This window comes from Anas acuta, chromosome 1, assembly GCF_963932015.1.
Source record: "Anas acuta chromosome 1, bAnaAcu1.1, whole genome shotgun sequence".
Lineage (NCBI taxonomy): Eukaryota > Metazoa > Chordata > Aves > Anseriformes > Anatidae > Anas > Anas acuta.
In genome coordinates, this window is record NC_088979.1 from 130,957,192 (window position 1) to 130,978,523 (window position 21,332).

General features: G+C 41.1%; 2 protein-coding genes across 19 annotated transcripts in view; both read left to right on the plus strand.

Annotated features, from left to right (window-relative positions):
• Nucleotides 1-15,485, plus strand: part of PPFIBP1 (PPFIA binding protein 1) — a 113,071-nt gene extending 97,586 nt beyond the window's left edge. For all 18 annotated transcript variants that reach the window (XM_068656265.1, XM_068656300.1, XM_068656227.1 and 15 more), the window contains 11 exons: nt 1,716-1,857; nt 2,311-2,439; nt 3,126-3,276; nt 4,557-4,668; nt 4,823-4,911; nt 8,819-8,941; nt 10,182-10,307; nt 11,130-11,318; nt 11,640-11,819; nt 12,177-12,242; nt 12,867-15,485. In XM_068656265.1, coding sequence (XP_068512366.1) covers nt 1,716-1,857; nt 2,311-2,439; nt 3,126-3,276; nt 4,557-4,668; nt 4,823-4,911; nt 8,819-8,941; nt 10,182-10,307; nt 11,130-11,318; nt 11,640-11,819; nt 12,177-12,242; nt 12,867-12,953 — 1,394 coding nt within the window. In that variant the 3' untranslated portion in view covers nt 12,954-15,485. The remainder of the gene's footprint in view (nt 1-1,715; nt 1,858-2,310; nt 2,440-3,125; nt 3,277-4,556; nt 4,669-4,822; nt 4,912-8,818; nt 8,942-10,181; nt 10,308-11,129; nt 11,319-11,639; nt 11,820-12,176; nt 12,243-12,866) is intronic.
• Nucleotides 15,486-15,635: 150 nt separating this feature from the next.
• REP15 (RAB15 effector protein) lies at nt 15,636-19,457 on the plus strand. The gene is given in 2 exon segments (XM_068656446.1): nt 15,636-17,960; nt 17,962-19,457. Coding segments are annotated over 2 exon segments (744 nt in total). The 5' UTR covers nt 15,636-17,525; the 3' UTR covers nt 18,271-19,457.
• Nucleotides 19,458-21,332: the final 1,875 nt, after the last annotated feature.

Here is a 21,332-nt window from a genome sequence, read left to right on the forward strand (position 1 = left end):
AAGTTATATTCTGAGACGTAGTTATATTTATTATGTAGTAAATGAATGAGAAATAATTGGGGCAGATTGAGATGGAGCTATTTATGTAGTAAAACCTGGTCTCACAATGTGAGCATTCCCTGAGTGATTCTGGCAAGGGCAGGGAGGACCTATAGAGTCTGACATTAGCAAATGGAGCTGTGTCAGCTGGGGTGGCAGCACAGCCATCGCGTGTCACCCTTGCTGACAAAGAGACACAAGTGCTCTTGGCCCTCTTGGTTTCCCATACAGCCCCATAAATGTCATCTCCTCTTAGAGGTTGTGTCAGTGGAGCAAGGTACAAGGAGCAAATATTGCAATACCCGCAAACCTCTGCTTCTAATGCATCTAACCTTGTCCTTGATCTCTCTCTTCAGAATTATGTTTAAATGTGTTTTTGTTTTTTTTTTTTTGTTCGTTTGTTTTTTTCTAAGCTAGCACTTTTTCTTATCCAATTAAAGCAAAGATCACTAATGCAAAAGCCTGCTTTGACACTACCGCTGTCTCTCGATGGCAGAATTCCCATATTCAATAGTGGTCAAACCGAAGTACGAAGAAATAATCTTTTATGTGACCTTGTTGCTTCACTATGAGGTTTCACTTGTAAATCACTGAAGGAAAATGGGGCATGTTCAAATGTAGTCTAGCTGAAACATCTAAAACTTTGCTCAGCAGAAAGGTATGCTGAGACCACGTGTCCCAGCAGTATGTGCTCTAGTTTGATTCATGCAACGTGTTTTCTTCTGGAAGTCTGAGAGTCCATGTCAAAAACAAACGATGGTCATCTAATTACACACCCATATGAAAATAGGGTAAAAGTGGCTGCAGGCCTGACTGTCAGCCTGCTGTAGGCTGCCTTGCTACAGCTGCTTCATCTGAGCAGGCTCGTGCTGTCACAGTTCCTCAGCAAGCAAGTGGCATAAGCTCCACATGGTTACTTTATTCAGCTATCTAGCACTTTGCTGCCACATCTCTGCTTATGTAGCCTAATAGATACTGTAATTTTGTGTAATTTCTTTTTAAATGGTCTTTAAGTAGTTTTGTTCTTTGTTAGCTTAGCTTTTACGAAACAGTCTTGTAACAACTTCACTTGTGAGTTTTGTTGTCAAAGAAAACAGCTATAGATTAAACTTCTCATGTTAATCAGAGTGCTCTATAGTTCTCTCCAAAGAGAAGATTCAGTTCAGACAGAGCCTAGACTTCATGGTATTTCTCTACAGAGGAACGAAATGCTCCAGAACTTGCATGGGGGAAGCCCTTTTTCCACCAATGACGTGAAAGGGCCCTCTTACTTCTGGGGTGTAGGAGGAATTGTTTGTTGCTGGAATTTTCTGAGTGGGGAACTGAGGAGATAACTTAGGAGATATTGCAGTTCTTTAGGAAAGATGCCCACAGGATAATATATTTATTTTTGGGGGGGGCTCTGGGGACTTCTGCTATGGCACTGATTTGTTCCTGGGCTTCTGTGAAAGGACACTCCCTGAGAAAGGGTGTATGTGGGATTTAAGTCGTTGATTAATTCACCAAATGTTTGTTGCCTACTCAACCAGCAAGGACATTGCCTTGGAGTGTTTCAGTAAGGCCCATGAATGAGGAAGACAAGCTCAATAATTTTAGATAGAGTTGTTCCAGAGTTCAGGAGTGTGTCTGTACAGTGCTGTGAAAGCAAGTCTTGATGGAACTTTGTTTTCTAATAGCTGAAACAGAAAAAGGATCTGCAGATCACTTGGATCTGGCTGGCTTGCCCCCTCGACCAAAAGAAACAGATAGTTTACAGATGAGTCCGCCTTCTCCAGATTCCAAGAAAAAGGCCAGAGGAATCAAGAAGTTTTTTGGAAAGTAAGTGAAAGATGCGAAATGACTGTTCTGCAGAGCTGGATTTGCGAAGGGTTTTGCAAGGGTTCCAACCAAGCACTGGGGCTGCCCAAGCTGATGCCTTTGGGAGGAAGAAGCTGGTGGGCTTAGCAGGGGCACTGCTCTGTCTTCCGTCTTGTATGCATTTTCTGTCAAATCTGCCTTAGCTTCTCATCTTCCATTTTCCCCTCTCCAACCAGTGGCCCTGTGGTCTGTTCAAGGCAGGCTGTGGGCACGGCTGGTGTGACCGTCACAAGAGCAGGAACCAGCATGGTATTTAAGTTTTTTTTTGTTGTTTTTTTTTGGCTACTGGTGGGTTGGTGGTGGGTGCAGGAAGGGCTACAAACCCCATGGGAAATCTTGTGTGTGTTGGTTGTGCTAGTAGAAGCATTCCTTTTCTTTGGTCAAATGTGAATATGCTTCCTTCCATTAATCTAGACTTAAAAGAAGTCAGTCTACCACCTTCAACCTAGATGACATGTCCGAGACTGAGTTCAAAAGAGGAGGGACAAGAGCAACTGCAGGGCCGCGACTGGGCTGGTCTCGAGACCTGGGGCAGTCTCACAAGTAAGATGAGTGGTGAAAAGTGTGCCAATGCTTTGTCTTCCTGGCAGCTCCAGTAGAGCACAGGGTCAAAAGGAGAATCACAGTGTCAAAAGGATACATTCCCTCCCCTGGCGAGCAGAAACAGGCAGATCCATGCTCTTTCTTCCTTTGAGAAGTGGTCTTGGCAAGGTTGAGGCTGGCTGGGTGGTGGGTGCCCAGGGGTGGGATTCTGCTGCTGAGTGAAGCTTTTCATGCAGGAGTGCATCTGTAAGGCTGCACAAAATGGATCATGAGCCCTCGTGTGGCCGTGAGAGATATTCCTCCAGTATATTTCCTGCTGCGATATTTCCTGTTTATTAAAGGCAAAAGTGAAATATTATGTTTTTTATTTAGAGTTTTAGCCACCCTAGGCAGCAAAGGTGATTGTGCCAGTAGCATTAATAGATTATGTTTATTGTAATGGTGATGCGAGATCAGTAGCAGTTAGCACTTTGTGGTGCTAACAATTCTGACGTAGAGATACACTATTCCAAGGCTTACCTAGCAGCTGATCATGATGTACGTTCTTCCCTGGAGATTGCCCCAGCTCCCACCAAATACTCATGAATGAATGGCTCAGTTCTTCTTCTTATTATTATTTTAAGTATGAAAGCAGAAGATTGAGGCATGGGATTTATCAATCTCTTTTTTTGTAAAATCTTCTGAAGTGAGCTGGACATGCCATTTGCCAAGTGGACAAAAGAGCAGGTTTGCAACTGGCTCCAGGACCAAGGACTAGGCTCTTATATAAGTAATGGCAGACAATGGATACTGTCGGGGCAAACACTTCTTCAGGCTTCTCAGCAGGATTTGGAAAAGGTGAGAAGTACTAGAAACACTACGTTTAATTAAACTTAAAAAAAAAAAAAAAAAAAAAGTATTTCTATTAATGTAAATCATGTCTGCACTGTGAAGTGCATCTAGTCAAAATAAAAATGTAAAAATTTTTTTGTTTTCTTTTTATTTATCATCTGCAACAATGCAAAATCTGGTTCTTTGTAGGTGACATTTAGTAGAAATGTAATGTTCTGTAATGAAGCTCTTAATTAGAAGTTTGTGAATTAACTTCACTAGACATGGACACCTGAATTGGCTGTGCTGCTTTTTAAAAGCATGCACTCAAGAGTGCTTCATTATCAAACAGCTTTGAAACAGGTTCATTATCATTTATTTATGGCACAGTTATTTTATGCCTGTGTGAAAAAGTTGTAAAAAGCTGCTGCTTTGGTCTGGATGTATTTTCTGCCCATTTTACACAGAGGCATACACCCTGTTACACACAGGGTGACCATTTTCTTTGTCTTAAATTATGGAATCGTTTGTCTTGTTTCCTAAAACTAAAAGCAAAAAAAAAAAAAAAGTTGGTTTAGTTTACACTTTGAATCCATGATGTTTGCTAATGTTTGAATTTTCAACTTTTAATAATTACTACCCTCAGGAAATAGTAACCCTAGGGAAGGGGGGGATTGTTTCAATTAGTAAGCTAATTCAAAGTTATACTATACTACAACTTTAGTTATACTATACTACAACTGGAATACAAGAAGTGTGATGTGGACATAGTGGTTTGCGGTATTCAGAGATAACATTAACCAGTGAGTGCTAGTAAAAGCATACATGGGATTAAATAAATCTTCGATGGCTGCACTTGCACCTCTAGACCGGGGAAGTTCTTGTGCATTTGGAAGCATAAATAAATTTCAGTAATTCCTGGGACCTTTATATGCTTTTAAATAATTAACATATTTAACTTTACCTGCCTAAGTGGGAGGGAAGGTTGTAATCACATCAAGTATTTTTCTGAATATTAACATGTTTTAAATTGTTTGATTTAAGCTGGTATGGCAATACTATGGCTTATATTTTCATATAGTTCTTTGGAACCTACGTCTCTTAATCCACTCCAGTGAGCTGGCATTTCCATAATTCCAAGCATGGGCTGAGATAGTTTTGGGATTCAGCAATGGGAAATATACCTGCCAAGTCACCATCAAGTGCTGTTTACACTGTGACTTTCTGAAACCATATTTAATTCTTAGTAGAGGGAGAAATAAAGTACAGGATTGTCATAAGCTTTGCTGCTTTCCTTACTTTCACAGGAGCTTGGGATAAAGCACCCATTGCATCGGAAGAAGCTTCAGCTTGCTCTGCAGGCGCTTGGGTCTGAAGAGGAAAACAATCATGGAAAACTGGATTACCACTGGGTTACAAGTAAGATTTTATTGAATTCTGAAGCAGCAACTTTTTGTAGGGGTTCCTAATCATGGCAAATTTAAGGCTCAAAGAGTGATAATAGCACCAACAGACATGGTTGCTATTAATCGAGAAGAGCTTTGCTGCACTAATGTGGTTGTCTCGGTCTTAGGGTGGCTGGATGACATTGGCCTCCCCCAATATAAGACCCAGTTCGATGAAGGAAAGGTGGATGGCCGAATGCTTCATTACATGAGTGTGGTGAGTAAATGTTTCTTCTTTTCCTGACATCTTTGCCATGTTCTTAGTTTTTCCTCACTTCAAAGCACACTGGCATACCTCCAGACAGCTCACTTGAAGACCAGGTGAGGCTAGAGAGACCTGCTTTCAACCTGCCATCATTGTGACTGCATAGATATTAGATTCACTTAACACTTGAACCTCTTTCCCTCAGCCCTCCCACAGGAGTGTGCACCAGCCAAATCCTTGCTGTCCCCATAAGCATCCCATTTATGGGGCACTGGAGGGCATCTGTGGCTGCTTGGGCAGCTCTGGCAACACAGACATCTGTTCTCAGATCCTGCTGGGGAGAGCAGGACCAGACATCTTACAGGGTCTGGTGTCCATGAGGAGTCAGGTCATGGCAGTCTGGTTTGTAGCTTCGTAGAGTAGAAAGCTGACAGGTCTGGAGGCCAGCAGACCATCTGCACATTACTCTGGGTCTATGTTCAAAGTTTTAAAGAGAAACTTAGAAGTACTGTGAGGTCACCATCTGCACATTTGAGTTTTGCCCCAGATGACAAAATCTATTGAAAGTAAGCTAAAGATGGAGCTTACACTTGCTCTTGCAACATTGCAGAGGCTACACATATACTCATGTTGTGTACCAAAAGCAGAGTTCATTCCAACACCTACGCATCTCATATGTCTCGTGGGATGTCAGTATTTTCAAAGCTGTTGAACAGGTCAGAAATTGGGCCTGCAAATTTTCTGCATAATTGCAGAGAGAAAGTGAGAGTGTCAGAAGCTAATGCTAAAAAGATATTCTGGGATGCCATATTTGCACATGCTGTATTGCAGAATTTAACGGACTGCTTGAAACTGTAGTGGGTGTCCTGTGTTAATGCTAATAGCTGCAACCTGTAGAAAACAGAAGCCCTGATAGTACAGCTCACCTGCAAGTATTTCCTATAGTCTTTCCAGCTTTAAAGACACTATCTTAAAGTGAAAGAGCAAACAAAGTAAGCAAGAGCCCAGAATCATACTTGAGTAATGGGCAATCTTGCACTTAATTGTCTGTGATGTTGTCTGATGTGCTCAGGCAGTATGTGTAAGTACACAAAAGCTGTGGTCGCATTTCATGCAGCTGGGCTTTTGCTGTTCGTGATGCTATTAATTAATAGAAGTAGGTAGAATTTTTTTCTTCTCTTCAGTGAGCAAATATTAAATCTACTTACATATTGATGTGGATGCTTAGGGTAAGAAAACCCAAGCAATTTTCTTTGAAGAGAATTGCAGTTTTAAGAGACAGCTTGTTTGAAAACAGGACACATTTAATAGCATTTGTATAATGTATTTCAAAATGTACACAACCAGTGTCAGCTACCCACTTTAGTGCCTGTCAGGTGAAGCCAACCTAGCAGGTTTAATTTGTCTAAAACATCAGGTAAGATGACTTATAAGGCATTTGTTCTTCTCTGAAGAAGTAAATGCAAACTGAGCATTGCCAGTATTATTCCCCTCTTTGTAACAAAAAAGTCAGTTGCAGTGGTACTCCCTCATGAGTTGTGCTATGAACAGAGTAAAAGTTATCATTTTATGCCGTGTTTGCATGTATTTTGTACAGCTCTCACATTAGCTCAGCTACCTGACATGATGTTGCTGTCAAGTGCTTTTCAGTCAGATACTCAAGTACTTGCTGCTTGCATAAGGTGTTTTGGTGTTTGCTTCCTTTTGTTTTTGAGTTTGGACATTAATATAAAAGCAGGAGGTAGTTTCTTTCTTCTGCTTGTTAGATCATGGAGATCTGATGCCAGCAGGTTCTGCTGAAGTTGATCTCGTGTTGGGAGACTTTATCACTATTGACTAGATGAGCATTGAATGCTGATAGGATACAGTGTAGGTGGTAAAGGAACTTCTGTTATTCAAGTCTTTTTTTCTCTTAAAGAAGAAAAGTAATAGGACAGAGGAGGGAAATGCAGCAAGGGCATTGCCTTTTAAATAGGTATTCTTCCTGTCAATTCCCTTTAATTTTAAATTGCTAGGAATGTTTTAGAGTAGAACCATCAAATTTTTAGCAGATTGTGTAAATGATCAACTAAACATAGCTGTATGCAAAGTATGAAAAATACTTTTAAAAATCACATGAAGATTTACCCCAACTCAAACTAAAATAGCAAACTATGAAATAGAAACTCTAATCTTAAATTCATCATAAGGTTAGCCGAAAACAATGAAATATGTGGACAAGTGAAGAATCTAGTCATAGATTATTCTGACAAAATTGTAAAATAGTCCAGTATTGGTAACACACATGTAATATTAAAACGTTATGCACCTTTATGTCAGGGTTAACCTGGCTTAATGTTTTAATATTAATATAAAAATATTAATGTTTTAATATTAAGCCAGGTTAACCCTGACATAAAGGTGCATAAATTAATTTGTCAGCCAAATTGTACCAGAAAAGAATCAGACTTTGAGACACTTAATGGCACAATAAGGATTAAATTATAATCAAAGAGCCTAATATAGCAAGAATGCAAGTCTCACTGCATGTGGCCCCTGTTGCAGTGCAGAGGTTCTTTGTAGCCCTTCTCTGGTGCTGCAGTAGCTAGCTGAGAGTGGGCTGGGAAGTCTCTCCAGGCTGGTCATGTAACTCGCTCCTGCATGAAAGTTTTTCGTGTCTCTCTCATGAGACAGAATCTGATTATTTTGGTTTTGATATGATAAATTTCTGGGGCTAGACCTTGAAGTGAAAACAGAGGTAAGCAAAGCATGGCATCTTCTGCATTGCATAGATTGCAAACCCATCAGCAGGACACACCAACAGCCTTTTCTAGCCTGCAAGCCTCATCTAAACTTTGTGTCTCCTTAGCTGTTTTCACCATTTGTGTCCTGTGAGTTAAGCCCTCTTGGTTGCCAAAAGACTCTCTCTTCCCCTTCTCAGTGATTTGAAGTAGCCCTGAATATAAGAAGGAGAACAAGGGGTGTAATGGAGCCAGAGCAAAACTGCTGCTTGCTGCTCTTGTCACAAAGAGGGAAGGAAACTTGCTTCTCCCAGCTCTTGACATCTAAAAGCTACTTATTCAGCCAAAGGCTGCACCTGGTGGCCAGTGCAGGGAGAGGGACGCTGTGAGGCAGTGTCCCCTTTGGCATGGTAGAAATTCTCACGTGTGTCAGGAGATGTGTGACTCTTTCTATGAAAGAGTAGTGGGAACCTAAATAGCTGGTCTGTGTGAGCTCTAAAATCAATTTCTCTACAAGATTAATGTGTAAGTAAAAAAACATTGGGAGGATCAAGCTTTTGGAGAAAGAACCATCTGCTTTTGTTAGTATCATAATGTGTTGCAGAGAGGAGTGTGCCTGTGTCTTTGCATGCTCTTACCCTGTGATGTGTGAGAAGTGGCTCATCTCATGCTGAAAATGATGTGGTGTAAATTCACCTGACATAACCTCATATTTTTATCTCCTTTTTTTTTTTTTTTCATTTTAACCATACAGAATGCCCCAATCAGTTTCAGGGTAATTTATTGTTTTAAATTAAACTTCGAGCTGGATGTTTGTGATATTAAAACTTTGGTCAGGACTAAATGAAAATGCCATCTGATTCTGATGCAGTGTGGTTAGAAAGCTGTCCTGTCTCTAGTAGGATTGCAGAGGAGGCATCATCTCACTCTCTCCCATCATCATCACTCCAGATTTATTGTACTAAGCTCCATACAGCATGTGAAGAACATCATGCAGGAGCTAGTATAGGAGCAACATAGAAAGATTTTCTTCTGGGACAGATGGCTTGACATCCTGTGTCTCACTTATTAAAATTTTATCCCAGAATGTATCAGATGTGACATTTTAAGCCAGAGTCCAAAGCAGTCTCCTACAGTTGGATGTTAGTTCCTCTAATAAGTGTATTTGTGTTTACTAACACCCCCTTCCTCTTCGACAGGATGACTTGCTGTCCTTGAAGGTTGTCAGTGTCCTCCACCACCTCAGCATCAAAAGGGCCATCCAAGTTCTGAGAATAAATAACTTTGAACCTAACTGTCTGCGCAGGAGGCCATCAGATGAGGTACTGCTTGAAGACAGAACTGTGAAGAAGAATCCTCTAGTTTTTTTCTGAGAGTTTGTGATTATTCCTTCTTTGCCCTCTCCTCCTTTATTGGTTGTCTTCTATTTCATTTTGTTTCATTTTTTGTTTCCTCTTTCTTATTTTGTTCCCAAGTTTCATGCCCTGCTGTAATTACCTGGAATACCACTTCTTTCTTCCACAGGCCATTGTCCTAGAGTAAATCTCTGCCAAATTTCCCATTCCTCTTCCTAGTTGACAACTGGCTCTTTTGCCTTTAATATGTTTCAGTAACAGAAGTCATCTTAAACTTAGTGCACAGTTACTGTGAGGCTTATGTAATTGTGAAGTCTATGGCCGTGTCAGAATTTCCTCTGTAAAAGAAATTTGGTACTCTTATCAGATGGGAAACTGGTATCAGTTTGTTTTGGAAGCAGTGTACACTGACTAGGGCAATGGATGATGAACCAACTCAGAGTCTTGGGTTTAGATATGTGATGCCTATCTGCACCATGTGGAGATAGCTAGTTTTCAGCTGCACTGGTAGAAATTGCAACTATTCTTAGTACACAGGAAGATATTCAAACTGCATAAAGTATGATACAGACCTGCCCACTCAACTCACAGACACAGCTCATGTTATTTGGCACAACTTCCTACAAACAGAGCAAGAAAGATGATCACTTCTCAGTAGGATAAACACAAGTTAATCACTGCTATGATCAGTTCTAGGCTTAGATTATTAGAAAGATAAAACATTTCATGTTGTGAATGAACCACAGTTGAAACTGGCTGATTTCAAACCATACTGCATTGCTGGAAGGCTTTAGACTCTTCTTGTTATGGCTAGAAAAGCATCAGAAAGGTAGCTTCATATCAGTGTCCCCATCACCTAGACTTGTCAGTATCTTAACTCTGAGTTGAAGAAGCAGCTTAAGAAACTCAGGAGAGCTCAGCATATTTTGAACCCTTTGCAATACAGAGGTAAAATATTTGTGATGAAATTTCAGTTTATATCTGCTTTGAAATCTTGCAGTACTTGGGGAATGTGTGGGGTTCGGTCCAGACCCATCTCTGCTTTGACATTGCTGCAAGATAGTAATCCAAAAAGAGTGGAAGCTTTTTCTCAAGTGCAAGGTGGGCTTGTGTGCATTAAAGACAGGAGAGGTTTATTTCAGTAAAGGTTAGGCTGCGACAGCTGTGTTGGGAAGTCTCCTTAACTGCCTGTTTCTCCTGTTCATAGAGTAGTGTCACACCTTCTGAAGTCACCCAGTGGACCAATCATCGTGTGATGGAGTGGTTACGCTCTGTTGATCTGGCAGAGTATGCACCTAATCTGCGGGGGAGTGGTGTGCATGGGGGACTGATGGTAAGGTTTTAGGCAGGCAGGCATTTATTCTGTTTTATATAAAAAACCAACCAAACAAACAAACGAAAAAACACTACCACTGAGAATTGCTAGAGCAAAGTTCTGATATCTTTGCTGCAGCCACTCTTATTTTTTCTTCTGTTTCTGGTTAATAATAAGTTGCTGTCAAAATTCATTACCTTATAGTTTTAAAAAACATGAATGTCTTGGGCGAAATTAGTTTGGAAAGCGATGAGTTTGTTTACCTGTATCCCCCTCACAATTTGATGGTGTTCTCCACTTTCCACCATCTTCGTTCCTAGACCTGAGTATGTTTTTCTTTTGTGAGGGGGGTTTAATTCTTTCATACAATCTGTAATTTCAGTGTCAAACCAGCATTGCTTTTAGTTGCTCTAGCATGAGATGCTCCAGGCTAAAGACTTATACTTGTAGAAGCTTGTTCTGATCGAGAGGCATATCCTTTCTCCAGACATTTTATGTCTGTTTATTCTCCATCATTTCTTTGACTGCATTTTCCAGCATTAAAGAAGATGGTGAATAAACATTTTGCGATAGCTCCACTTGAGCTAAGGGTGGATTTATGTGTTCTTACCTGCCAGTTTGTTTCAATATAGCTCGAGAAAGCAAGTCTGGAGATAGCATTTTATGAATCCTTTAACTAGTTATCTCTTTTTGCTTCCTCTTTATTGTATATTTTCTCAAAAATAAAAACATCTCAAAGCAACCTTAGGAGGTGACGAAGACAGGTGTGCCTCTTGATGTCCTTGAGACCTCATCAGACAGTACTGGCTTCAGCTGTATTCTCTGTGGTTTGGTTAAAAGGTTTTGGAGCCACGTTTCAATGTAGAAACCATGGCGCAATTGCTAAACATCCCACCAAACAAGACACTGTTGCGACGGCACTTGGCGACTCATTTCAACCTCCTCATTGGGCAGGATGCCCAGCAGAAGAAACGTGAAGCCATGGAGTCCCCAGACTATGTCCTCTTAACAGCAACTGCCAAAGTAAAGGTAGGCCACTTGTTCTGGGTCCATGTATGAGCTTCCAGGCAGACGTTTAGATATCCAGTTTTACCTGTTCTTGGAGCACAGTTCAGTAAGGTCTGAGAAAAGGGGCTGGCTGCTAATGAAAAAAACACACATTAAACACATGAGGGAACACATCTTGTTCTTTTGGATGCAGTTATCAGGAAATGCAGCTATTCAGAAAGTCGTTGTTAGGAGAGCAGGGGGTCTTAACCCTTCATCATCTGCTTACATTGATTGAAACACCAAATGCAGAGAGATCTGTTAATTCTTTGTTTACTTGTCAACTTTCTCTTCACTTGTAAGCCAAAGAAACTTGCCTTCAGCAATTTTGGAAGCCTGAGGAAGAAAAAGCAAGATGATGTGGAAGAGTATGTGTGTCCTATGGAACTGGGGAGGGCTTCTGGAAGTGGGTCAAAGAAGGGTTTTAAGCCTGGCCTGGATATCCGAGTGTATGATGACGACGATTTGGACAGACTGGAGCAGGTAAAACAGTTTAAAATCCTTGGCTCTGCTGTCAGGTTTGGTGGAAAACCTCCTTTTCATGGTGAAACCTTTCCTTTACTTTGGCCTGAGAAGGTCCTCACTTCTTAGAGTCACACAGCACCACTAGCAAACATAACAAACATTCCTCTCGGCACAGGAAGACACAAGCTGTGAATGCAATACCTGTAAGACCCTCTCTTGCATATTGTGTGGCCCTCATGGGCCACACTCTTTCCTTGCTCTGACCAGGTTGGGTGTAATCAAGCATTTACATTGTCTGCTGTACTTAATTGCCATTCTGTTGTGGCATACAGAGAATTTATTATTCATTCATTATTCATTATCTGTTTTTTGCAGATGGAAGATTCAGAAGGGACAGTGAGGCAAATAGGAGCATTTTCTGAAGGCATCAACAACTTAACAGTAAGGCGTAAAACTTGTGTCTGTAGAATAAGGTTCCTTTTCTGTACAATGGACCTAAGACTTTTGCCAGTCTCTAGCATTAAATAGCAGTGCTGAGTTATCTACAAACATACTTAAGTGCAAATTTTCATCACTATTAGCAGCTCTGTCAAGCAGCTTAGTTTTGTGTTTTGGGGAGCAATTGCTTTGCTAGATATCGGTGCTTTTAGTGAGAGATAGTGTTTGGATGGGGTGAAACGCCTCAGTCTGAGAACTGAAGTATGTAAAATACTGTGCAAACAACAGATACAGTGAAGCCTCATCAGAAATGGAATCAGCCCAGCCCCAGCCTGCATTTCCCAAGCCATTTGTGCCAGCAGAAATTGAGCTGGGCCATGGGGTAAAAAAAAATAAATAAATAAATCTGTTCCTCACAGTTTGTTTTGTAGATGAGTTGTTTTTCAGCTGGCTCTGTCCCCCCAGGGGTTCCCCAGAAATCAATGGGAGTGGGTCTGGAGAGGAAGAGTGATAGGATGCCTTGCCTGTTAGTGTTGTTTGCTGCCAGCCATGAGACTGGACTGTCCTCAGTACTTGATATTAATTGGGAGGGCCTGAACCTTGACTCTTTTCTCATTTCCTTTCTAGCACATGTTAAAAGAAGATGAAATGTTTAAAGACTTTGCGACTCGCTCTCCTAGCACCAGTATAACAGATGAGGACTCTAACGTGTGACAGTAACCACTAGGCACTGATGAAGGCTCAGCTCACTTTCCTATGTACAAGAAACAGCATTACACATGATGGGCAGCAAATCATGTACATTACATTGCCCTTGCTTCTGTTTGTTAGAAGTAATACTGGGAGGCGGTGAATTTAAAAAAAAAAAAAAAAAAAAGGTGCCTACTCTAAAGTTGCCATAAGAAATACCCAGACACTAGTGAATGGTAATTGGTTTTTTACTGTATTTAATATACAAACTGGTGGTATCTTTCAGAGTGTTGCATTTAAATTTACATGGTATCATAGTGTTCCTTTTGCTTATTCTTGTCCTGAGATAATCCTTTATATTGTTTCAGAATAGATGTATTGTGTCTGTAGATGTTGATCAGCTTTCTCTAGGTTTTCAGTTGAAACAAGATGTTATTGCTATCAGCACAAATACTAGTTCTGCCCTTCCCATGATATCAAATGTAGGATTTTAGTCATCCATGCCCTCCCCTGTAGCTCTTAATTGTTGCTTTTATTTTTATACTGTTTTATAAAAAAAAAAAAAAAAAAAAAGAAAAAAGAATATATGAAGTACATGTAAAAGCAGAAATTTAAATTTTGTGAAATAGAGTGATGGAAAGCTTGAGGTGCGGGGGAAGGGGAGGGGTTTGTAAAAGATTATCGCAGTTTGCATACCAGCTGGTTACTGGAAAAGGCAGGCTGGCCTTTGGAACTGTTTGCTTTTTTTGCTTTTTACTAAGTGCACAGTATAATGATCTTCCATTTGGGATGAAACAGTTATAAAGCATGTTTTTATTGGCAGTGACTCTTATGGAAACTGCAAATTCAAAACGTCTTCTTCCGTGTTCCTTGCAGCAATAGTTATAGCATTCAAGAAAGTTATTAATGCTTCTGTGACTTAAAAATATTCTGGAGAGTTTTCCTTCAAGCTGAGAGTACTCCCTGCATATGGAAGGGATATTTCTGTGCTGTAACTAACATAAAGATGGTGTAGTTGCAAAAAATCAAAAATAAAATATATAGAGAGAGAAATGTATAGGAAATATATTATTTCATAATATTAAAGCCAAGGTGGGAATTTCCCTCAAAAATACAGATATCAAACATGTTGCATATCATTTTACCTTCTTAAAACATAACTCTTTTGCCTTGAAGATGATCAGATTTTAGTAAGTCTAACTAGCCAGTAGAATTTTTTTTGTCAGAATTTTTCTGTATTGCAAGATGTCCTAGCCAAAAGCCAAAAAAAGTAACTGTTTATTACAGTAGTTGTTTATACGGTGTTGAATGTTGCATGTATTTTAGCACAATGGAATGAAATTGCTTTGCTTTGTAAAGGAAAAAAATCCAGTTAGAATTGCTCCTTGCAGTGGTATTTGGCTTTTATAAGAGTTGTCACTTCCGGCAAGGGTAGTAATGAAACCATTTCTGACATGCTGCTTGTGTTGTATAATGGAGTTTAGATTTTGGCTGATTTTGTGGGTGTTTCTGAAACACCATTACAAAAGTTAGGAAGGGAAGGAAGGTTCTTCACAGAGCTCTGCTTATAGCTTATAATTTATTACAAGTCTTTTTTTTTTCTTTTTTTTTTTTTTTTAAGGATGTGCAGTGAAGGCTATTTATGTGCAAAGAAAATGAAAAATTTGATGTGGACCAGTTGTGTTGTATATGATATCAAGTGCTGCCATTCTCACTTTACTAACTGGAGCCAGGCAAACAATCTGTAATTATTCATATTCAGTTTGTGCCACTTTCCATTTCTCTACAGACAGACTACAACACTGGTGCTTTATCCAAAATTCCTGACTAAGTAACATCCACAAATAATTTGCTGTCTGTTGTTTCTTCCTCTGCTGTCTTGGGGGTGTTTGAGCTATTTTAATTAGGCAGAAATACCACATTCTGTAATGCCTGCTTCCAGCTTTCAGGTGCAAATACTCAGATGTGGATTCAGGGCTTGCTTTCTGTGAATAATTTGCACTATGGTAATTATTTACATGTAAGTTGGGCTCAAGACCCTGCTCTTACCAGTAGAGACGCACTGGGAGGACATGGCACAGGCTTCTGAGCAACAGTATTCCTCTAATTTCACTCCTTTAGCAGGCTCTGACTAGTGGACATAATGGCTGGATATTCACAGGAAAAAAAAAGGGCTAGTGACACAATATTATGTGCTGAAACAGGTATAAGCAAATACTCTCAAATTTCTTTTCAGTTCAGTGCTATTAACAAACATATTGGCAGCAGCAGATGATCATTTGTTTTTAAGTCCAGTGTAAGTAAAATTCTGCTCCGAACAACCCATTTCAGCATCTACTGGTTGGAAAATTGGTTGTCCCTTCAAAGCAGCCTATCATCTGAACCGTGATTATTTTATGGGGGTCTAATATGAAAGCAAGGGATGACCTCAGGAAGTTTATGGGTGCATGTGCACAAAATTGATAACATTGTGGTATTTTGTGCATTTTTGAAGAGGGCAACATTACTACTGTGTATTGCCATGTAAGATCCAATAAAATCTGTGGAAAATGCCAAGTGTTTGTGTTTGTTTTAAATATGTATCCATATTTTTTTTAATTTCCTAGGAAGCTATTTTGTTCTATTTAAAAGATGAGGGAGAGGGGGCAAACAAAATTAGAGTCTTTGTGGACTCATTAGTTCACATTAGTGCCTGCAGAAAGAGTCAGATAACAGCAAAGAAATGCACTGTCCTAGGTCTTTTTATACTGATTTCTGAGATCCAGATTTGAATTACTTGGGTTATTTGGCACAGTGTGATGAGAAAGTGTCTCTGTTGATTGTCATCTGGTGCAAAAGCACCAGCTCTGGCCATTCCCACTCCAGAGAACAAGCATCTCTCTAGTCCCAGGTGTTGTCCCCTACGCATGTATTTGCAGCCTTCAGCAGGCATAGGAGCTCCAGCTGTTTTCCCCAGACCACAGTGTGCTGCTGGGATGCAGGTACAAATGTCGATAAAAGTTTTGCCTGGTGTGGCCAGATAACAGAGCAGAAAATGCAGAACCCCTCCCTGTCTTTTGACTATCATTTCTGTGGTTTTGTTTGACAGATCAACATTTCTGTGTTAACAATGAGAATAAACACTTTGAAATCTAGAGCACAATATGCATTTGTTGTTACAGTGATGTGGAAAATAGAAGATGCATACTACTTGAGAGCTTTATGCTTTCCTTGAGCATTCTGATGTTTTACTTTGCAGCAAGAGCTTTACCTGGTGAGTCCTTTTATCTTCTTCCTCCCAACTGAGGATAGCACTCTGTGAGGTAGCTGTGAAAATTAAAGCAAAACCTGAGTTGCCAGTAGATTTGGAGCAGAGGTCAGCAAGGAGAGTGTGTTAGGTGCTGGGGAATCCTCTGTAGAAAGGAAGAGAACTCAAGATTTAGGGTCAGAGATAACAAGAGAAGCAGTAGTGAACACCTACTGATGGCTGTAAGTTATGAAGGAGTGGAGACAGGCCCATGACAAATATGAAGACCCTGTAAGAGAAGAAAGGTAGTACCTAGGACATGATCTGTTTCTTGGAGAGAGGGACCTGAGGGCAGTGTGACTGACCAGCCCTGCTCCTGAGATGGCGTTTCCCTTGGTGTGGCAGGAGCACAAGAACACCTGTAGGCAGGAGGGGAGAGATCAAATGAAGGAAGTTTTAAGCAATTAGAGAAAAGAAGGCAGAGAGAGAACCTCGTTGCTTTTTTCATTCATTGAGAATGAAGAGGAATAAGACTCAGTAGGACAATGTTTTGTGAGAAGGTTGGTGAGCTTCTGGGCCCATGAGGAGACTGTGACAGTGCATTTGGTGGCAGCAGTAGCTTCTGGAGCTGAACAGGGCTGGTGCCTGCTGCAGCAGTAACATACATTCCAGCTTTTACAATTAGGGAGACTGAATTTTGTAAAGTTAGGAAGCCTGTTTTTTTGTAGTTGTAGCTGTGCATTGACTGTCCAAGCCTCCCTGAGATAATCCAGCAGCAACAGCACAAGCTTCTTAGTTGAGCCAAATGTTCAAATGAGTCCATGTGCATTGTCATAGCACAGTTAATGCCACTGACAGTAACAGCAGTTAATATGGGGATACAGGCAAACATTCCATCAAAATAGACCATGACATCATCTCACGCATCCTGTAGAAGTCTTCAGGTTTGGATACATATTTCTCTCTGGGTGATTAAAGAAACGGCTTGATTCATCTCTAGGAAACACCCAGTGCCAATAAAGAGGCTTCTTTGTAATACTCCTAGAAATGAGATCGAATGAGATTAAGATCAGACTGGAACGACATAGGTTTGGTGAAGGAAATGGTGCCAGAATGAACAATAAGGAAAACAAACAGGTGAATTCAGTAGGTGTGGAAGTTACAGGGCCTGCTGGGCCGGTCGCTGCTCAGTGAGCAGAGGAACGCGCCCAGAAGAAACCTTTCATGCCCTCCAGGACTGCAGCCTGCCAGGCATGACTTTAATCTAGAAGGTGACAGCTACCCATTATGTGTACTTAGTAGGTCTGACAGTGCCCAGTGACTACAGAGCCTTTGCTGAAGAAGGAAGGAACTTCCCAGAGGCTGTCTGCATGTGGAAACAATCTTCTTCTGCACAGAAAATGGGCCAGAAAATATCACATGAAGACAACCAGGAGAGCAAGGCCGAAACTCTTGTTATCTGTGAAGTCTTCAGCCAAGGTGTGGTCTATGCATCGCAAAGACTGAAGGACTACCTTGGGTTCATAGATCCTCAGAGCAAATTCCAGACAGCCACAGACACTCTGAACGAGATCTTTCTGGTCAACTTCATCAGCTTCTGTGTGGAAAAGGGAGTGGAGGAACATATCACAACCAGCAAAACGACCAAGCAGCAATCCTTGTTGTTTGGTGTGGACTGGATCTGGACTCTGTTGCGAGTTGACAAGCAAATCAAACTTCAGATTGCTGTGCAGGCTCTGCAGCTGGCCGAACTTTTCCATAGTGAAAGCAGCCCCACCAAGGCACTGGATGACTGCTGCTGGGAAGCCACGCTGGCATTTCCAAAACAGGAGCAGGTTCGAGAAGCTGGCAGAGTTCTGCCACCTGGTGGGACAGGACTGCCTGGGCTTGTTCATCGTGTTTGGTGTGCCAGGGAAGCCCAAGGACATCCGCGGAGTCATGCTAGACAGCATTGCCAAGGAGAAGCAAAAATGCTGCCTGTTGGGCAGGAATGCTCTAAGGCAATTTGTCATGAGTACTGAGAGCTTCCTGTCCACAAAAGAGATGTTGGAAAAGTGCCTCAGCACAAGAAATGGACTGAAGGAGGTGGGCAATGTGTACGTAAACTTTCTGTAAACCTTGTGTTAGCAGCAGCAGCTCTGAATGCCTGATGCAAAGGCTGTGTGGGCTGAGCTTGCCTCATTTCCCATCTTGCACGCCATTCCTCCACCCCCTTATTTCCCACTTTCCCCCTCTGCCCAGCACATTCCTGTAGTAGATCCTGCAGTAGCCAAAGCTGATTCAGTCTCTCCAGGTTTTAAAACAACCGGACATACCTGCCAGAAAATGTGTTTATACAAGGCTCATAATTTTGCCAGAACATTTTGTTCGTCAACTGTCAAGTATTGGCTAAGGCTGATGAAAGTTTTATTGCCTGGAGCCTTGGGAGGTCTTATTAGACTTGACTCAGCCTCTGTGCACTATGTCTATAGAGAAGGCAGACTGTTTTTTAAACAGGAGGATGAGTCTGTAATAAAGAAAATGTGTTGTTACTAGTCATAAAAGTTGCAGTGAGTTTGGAGGACAACACGAGGACTTCAAAACACTCTTTTGGAAGAGTGGAGCTGGTTCTCAGTTAGAAGGAGGAGGAAAAGCCCTTCCCTGGGATAGAAATGGGCTATATGAAGAAGCTATTAATCACCTGCCTGTTGGAAGTAAATCAGTGCCTTGCTATGGATTCAGGGACAGGAGAGCCTCAGTGCTGTGAGCCACTGTGAAATGCATGGGCAGGGTTGGTCCCAGCTGCAAATCCTGTTCTTGCTAAGCAGCTGTGTCAGGTCAAGGTGTGGCAAAAGGCAGTGGCAATTGTTAAAGAAAATGTGGGAAAATTAACAAATGGGGACAAAGATCCAGCACTGGGGATGCTGATGGGAGTCTTCGTCTTTCAAAACTGCAGAGGTGAGCTCCTGACCACTCATGGCAGCGAGCAGCAGTCTGGAAGGGGCAGAAGTGCTTTACTTTGTCTTTGTTTTCAGTATCTTAGCAGCTAATAGTATTTATGTACTGATTTATTCAATTTTCCTCAGGTTTTATTAGACAGCACTTTGGGTTGCATGGTTGTAGTTACTTTCTTTCAGCCACTGTTAACCAGTGAAAGGAAGAATTAATCCAGTTTCAAACTCACAAACCCACTGTGCTTGTAGGCCACTGTGGCACTGTAGTGACCAACTTTTGTATATGGGAGTAGTTTTGTAAGCATCACCCTCCTCTTCATGTGGCTTTCCTTATAATTTAACAGAATAAAAATAATTTCAACAATCTTATTTTTTGCTATTTGCTGTTTGAGTTTTAAGATGGGGAAGCTGCAACCTCTAAGAAATAAAGGCTCTTATTTACACAGTCATATAAAAAGAGCATAAAGAAACTTTGGCAGTAGTGCCAGAAGCTTTCCACAAGGTAAGTCTGAACTGACGCTGAAAAGTGAACTGAAACAAAACCAAACACACAGACATCAGTGAAATTTTTGCCATGTCACAAAGGTAGCTAGGCTGGGGAAGGGAGGCTTTTTAAACTAGCTCATTGAAATACAGTTGCTTTTTATAGAGCTGGCTGCATTGTAATTTTTGTGCATAACAGGGGTTTGATAAGACAGAGGATAATTCTGGTATTATATTAGATTTTACAAAGAAAATGTGCATAGTTACAGGGCTGTGCAGTGAGAGCAAGGTCTAGGACCATTCAGGATGGTTTCTGGTTTTGTGTGTTTAAATTAACAGCATGAGCAGTACTGTAGCTGGATTGATTGTTTTATAAAAGGCCAGCAGAAAAGCTTTATTTTTGCTTTAAATTATGTTGCAGCTTGTGTTTTTTAGGGCATTGTCTTGTAATAAAATCAGTTCCATAGGAATGCTGTCTTGGCAAACATTGTGTTTTCTTCCTTTGGATGTTTTGCATACCTTTTTGGAGTTGGAAAAGGAAAATAAATTCAAATGATTTGCATGTATAGATTTTGAACTATGAAAATTAGACACTGAGGCAGTTGACCATTTAATTTGACTCCTCCAGAGGTGCTCTGGTACCTCAAGTAAGCAAGACTCAGGTAAGTCTTGAGGTACCAGAGCTGCTTAAGCTGCCTTGATACTTATTCTGGGATCCAGGTTAGATTTTCCAGGGTGTGCCACAGCTTTCACCTGGTTGCCTCATGGGTTGCAGCTCAGGAGCCTGGCCCCTCAGCAATGGTGGGAATTTGCCAAGAATCTGTGCTGTGGATAATAAAGGTGAGGACAAACAACAGAGTATTTAATGATGTAAATTTGACTTTGTTCATTTATTTAGCCAGGCTGAACTGGTGACTCAGTCATACCTCAGGCTTTTCTAACAGTGTACATTTTTACTGGGTAAGTTGCTGACCTCAGTCTAATCCAAAGGTAATTAGGTAATTTGTGTTTGTTGTTGTTGTTTGTTTTTTAATAGTGAGTAGAAGCAAAGTTTAGGGGGTTGGTTGGTTTGTTTGTTCTTCACTTTGCCATCATTTTCATTGTATAGCTTGGTTAATGCATGAAACTCGTGAGGATGAGCTCAAGAGCTCACAAAAGCGTAGATAGAGAAGAGATGCTTCTGCCAAAACAGGAAACATGCAGCACCTACTGCTGTTGGCCAGTTAGTTTCACCAGGTAGTTCTTCAGATCAAAAAGCATCAGAAAACCTTACCCTACCCCTTCTTAATTTAAGAAACTTTAAATTAAGAAAGCTGACTAGCATTTCTCTATCAAATTATGCAGACAAATGCTTGTCTTTTTCCAGCTGGATCAATTACTAACACTGTTGTGTTGTGGCTTCATAACAGAAGTGGACTATCCCATCATGTGTGCCCACACATACACAGCAGCATTGCATTGGCGTCTGTAACTGTACTGCCACTGTGCACAACTGCAGTACATGTAACACCATGCCAGTTGCTGGATAGGGAACAGGACCCTACTTGCAAGTTTCCAGCTGTTTCACACAGTTGTTCAGGAAATGTGAAAACATTCTTTTTACCTCCCATCACAAGCCACTGACTCCCTGCTGTAGTGATGTTTTGCCTCTGCTGCTGTGAGGACTAGTTTCTGCAGTCAGCAGGAGCCTCTCAGACTGTAGGCAGGGAGCCAGATGAGGCATCTCCTCTCCACAGCGCCTGGCTGCAGCTGCCCCTCAGT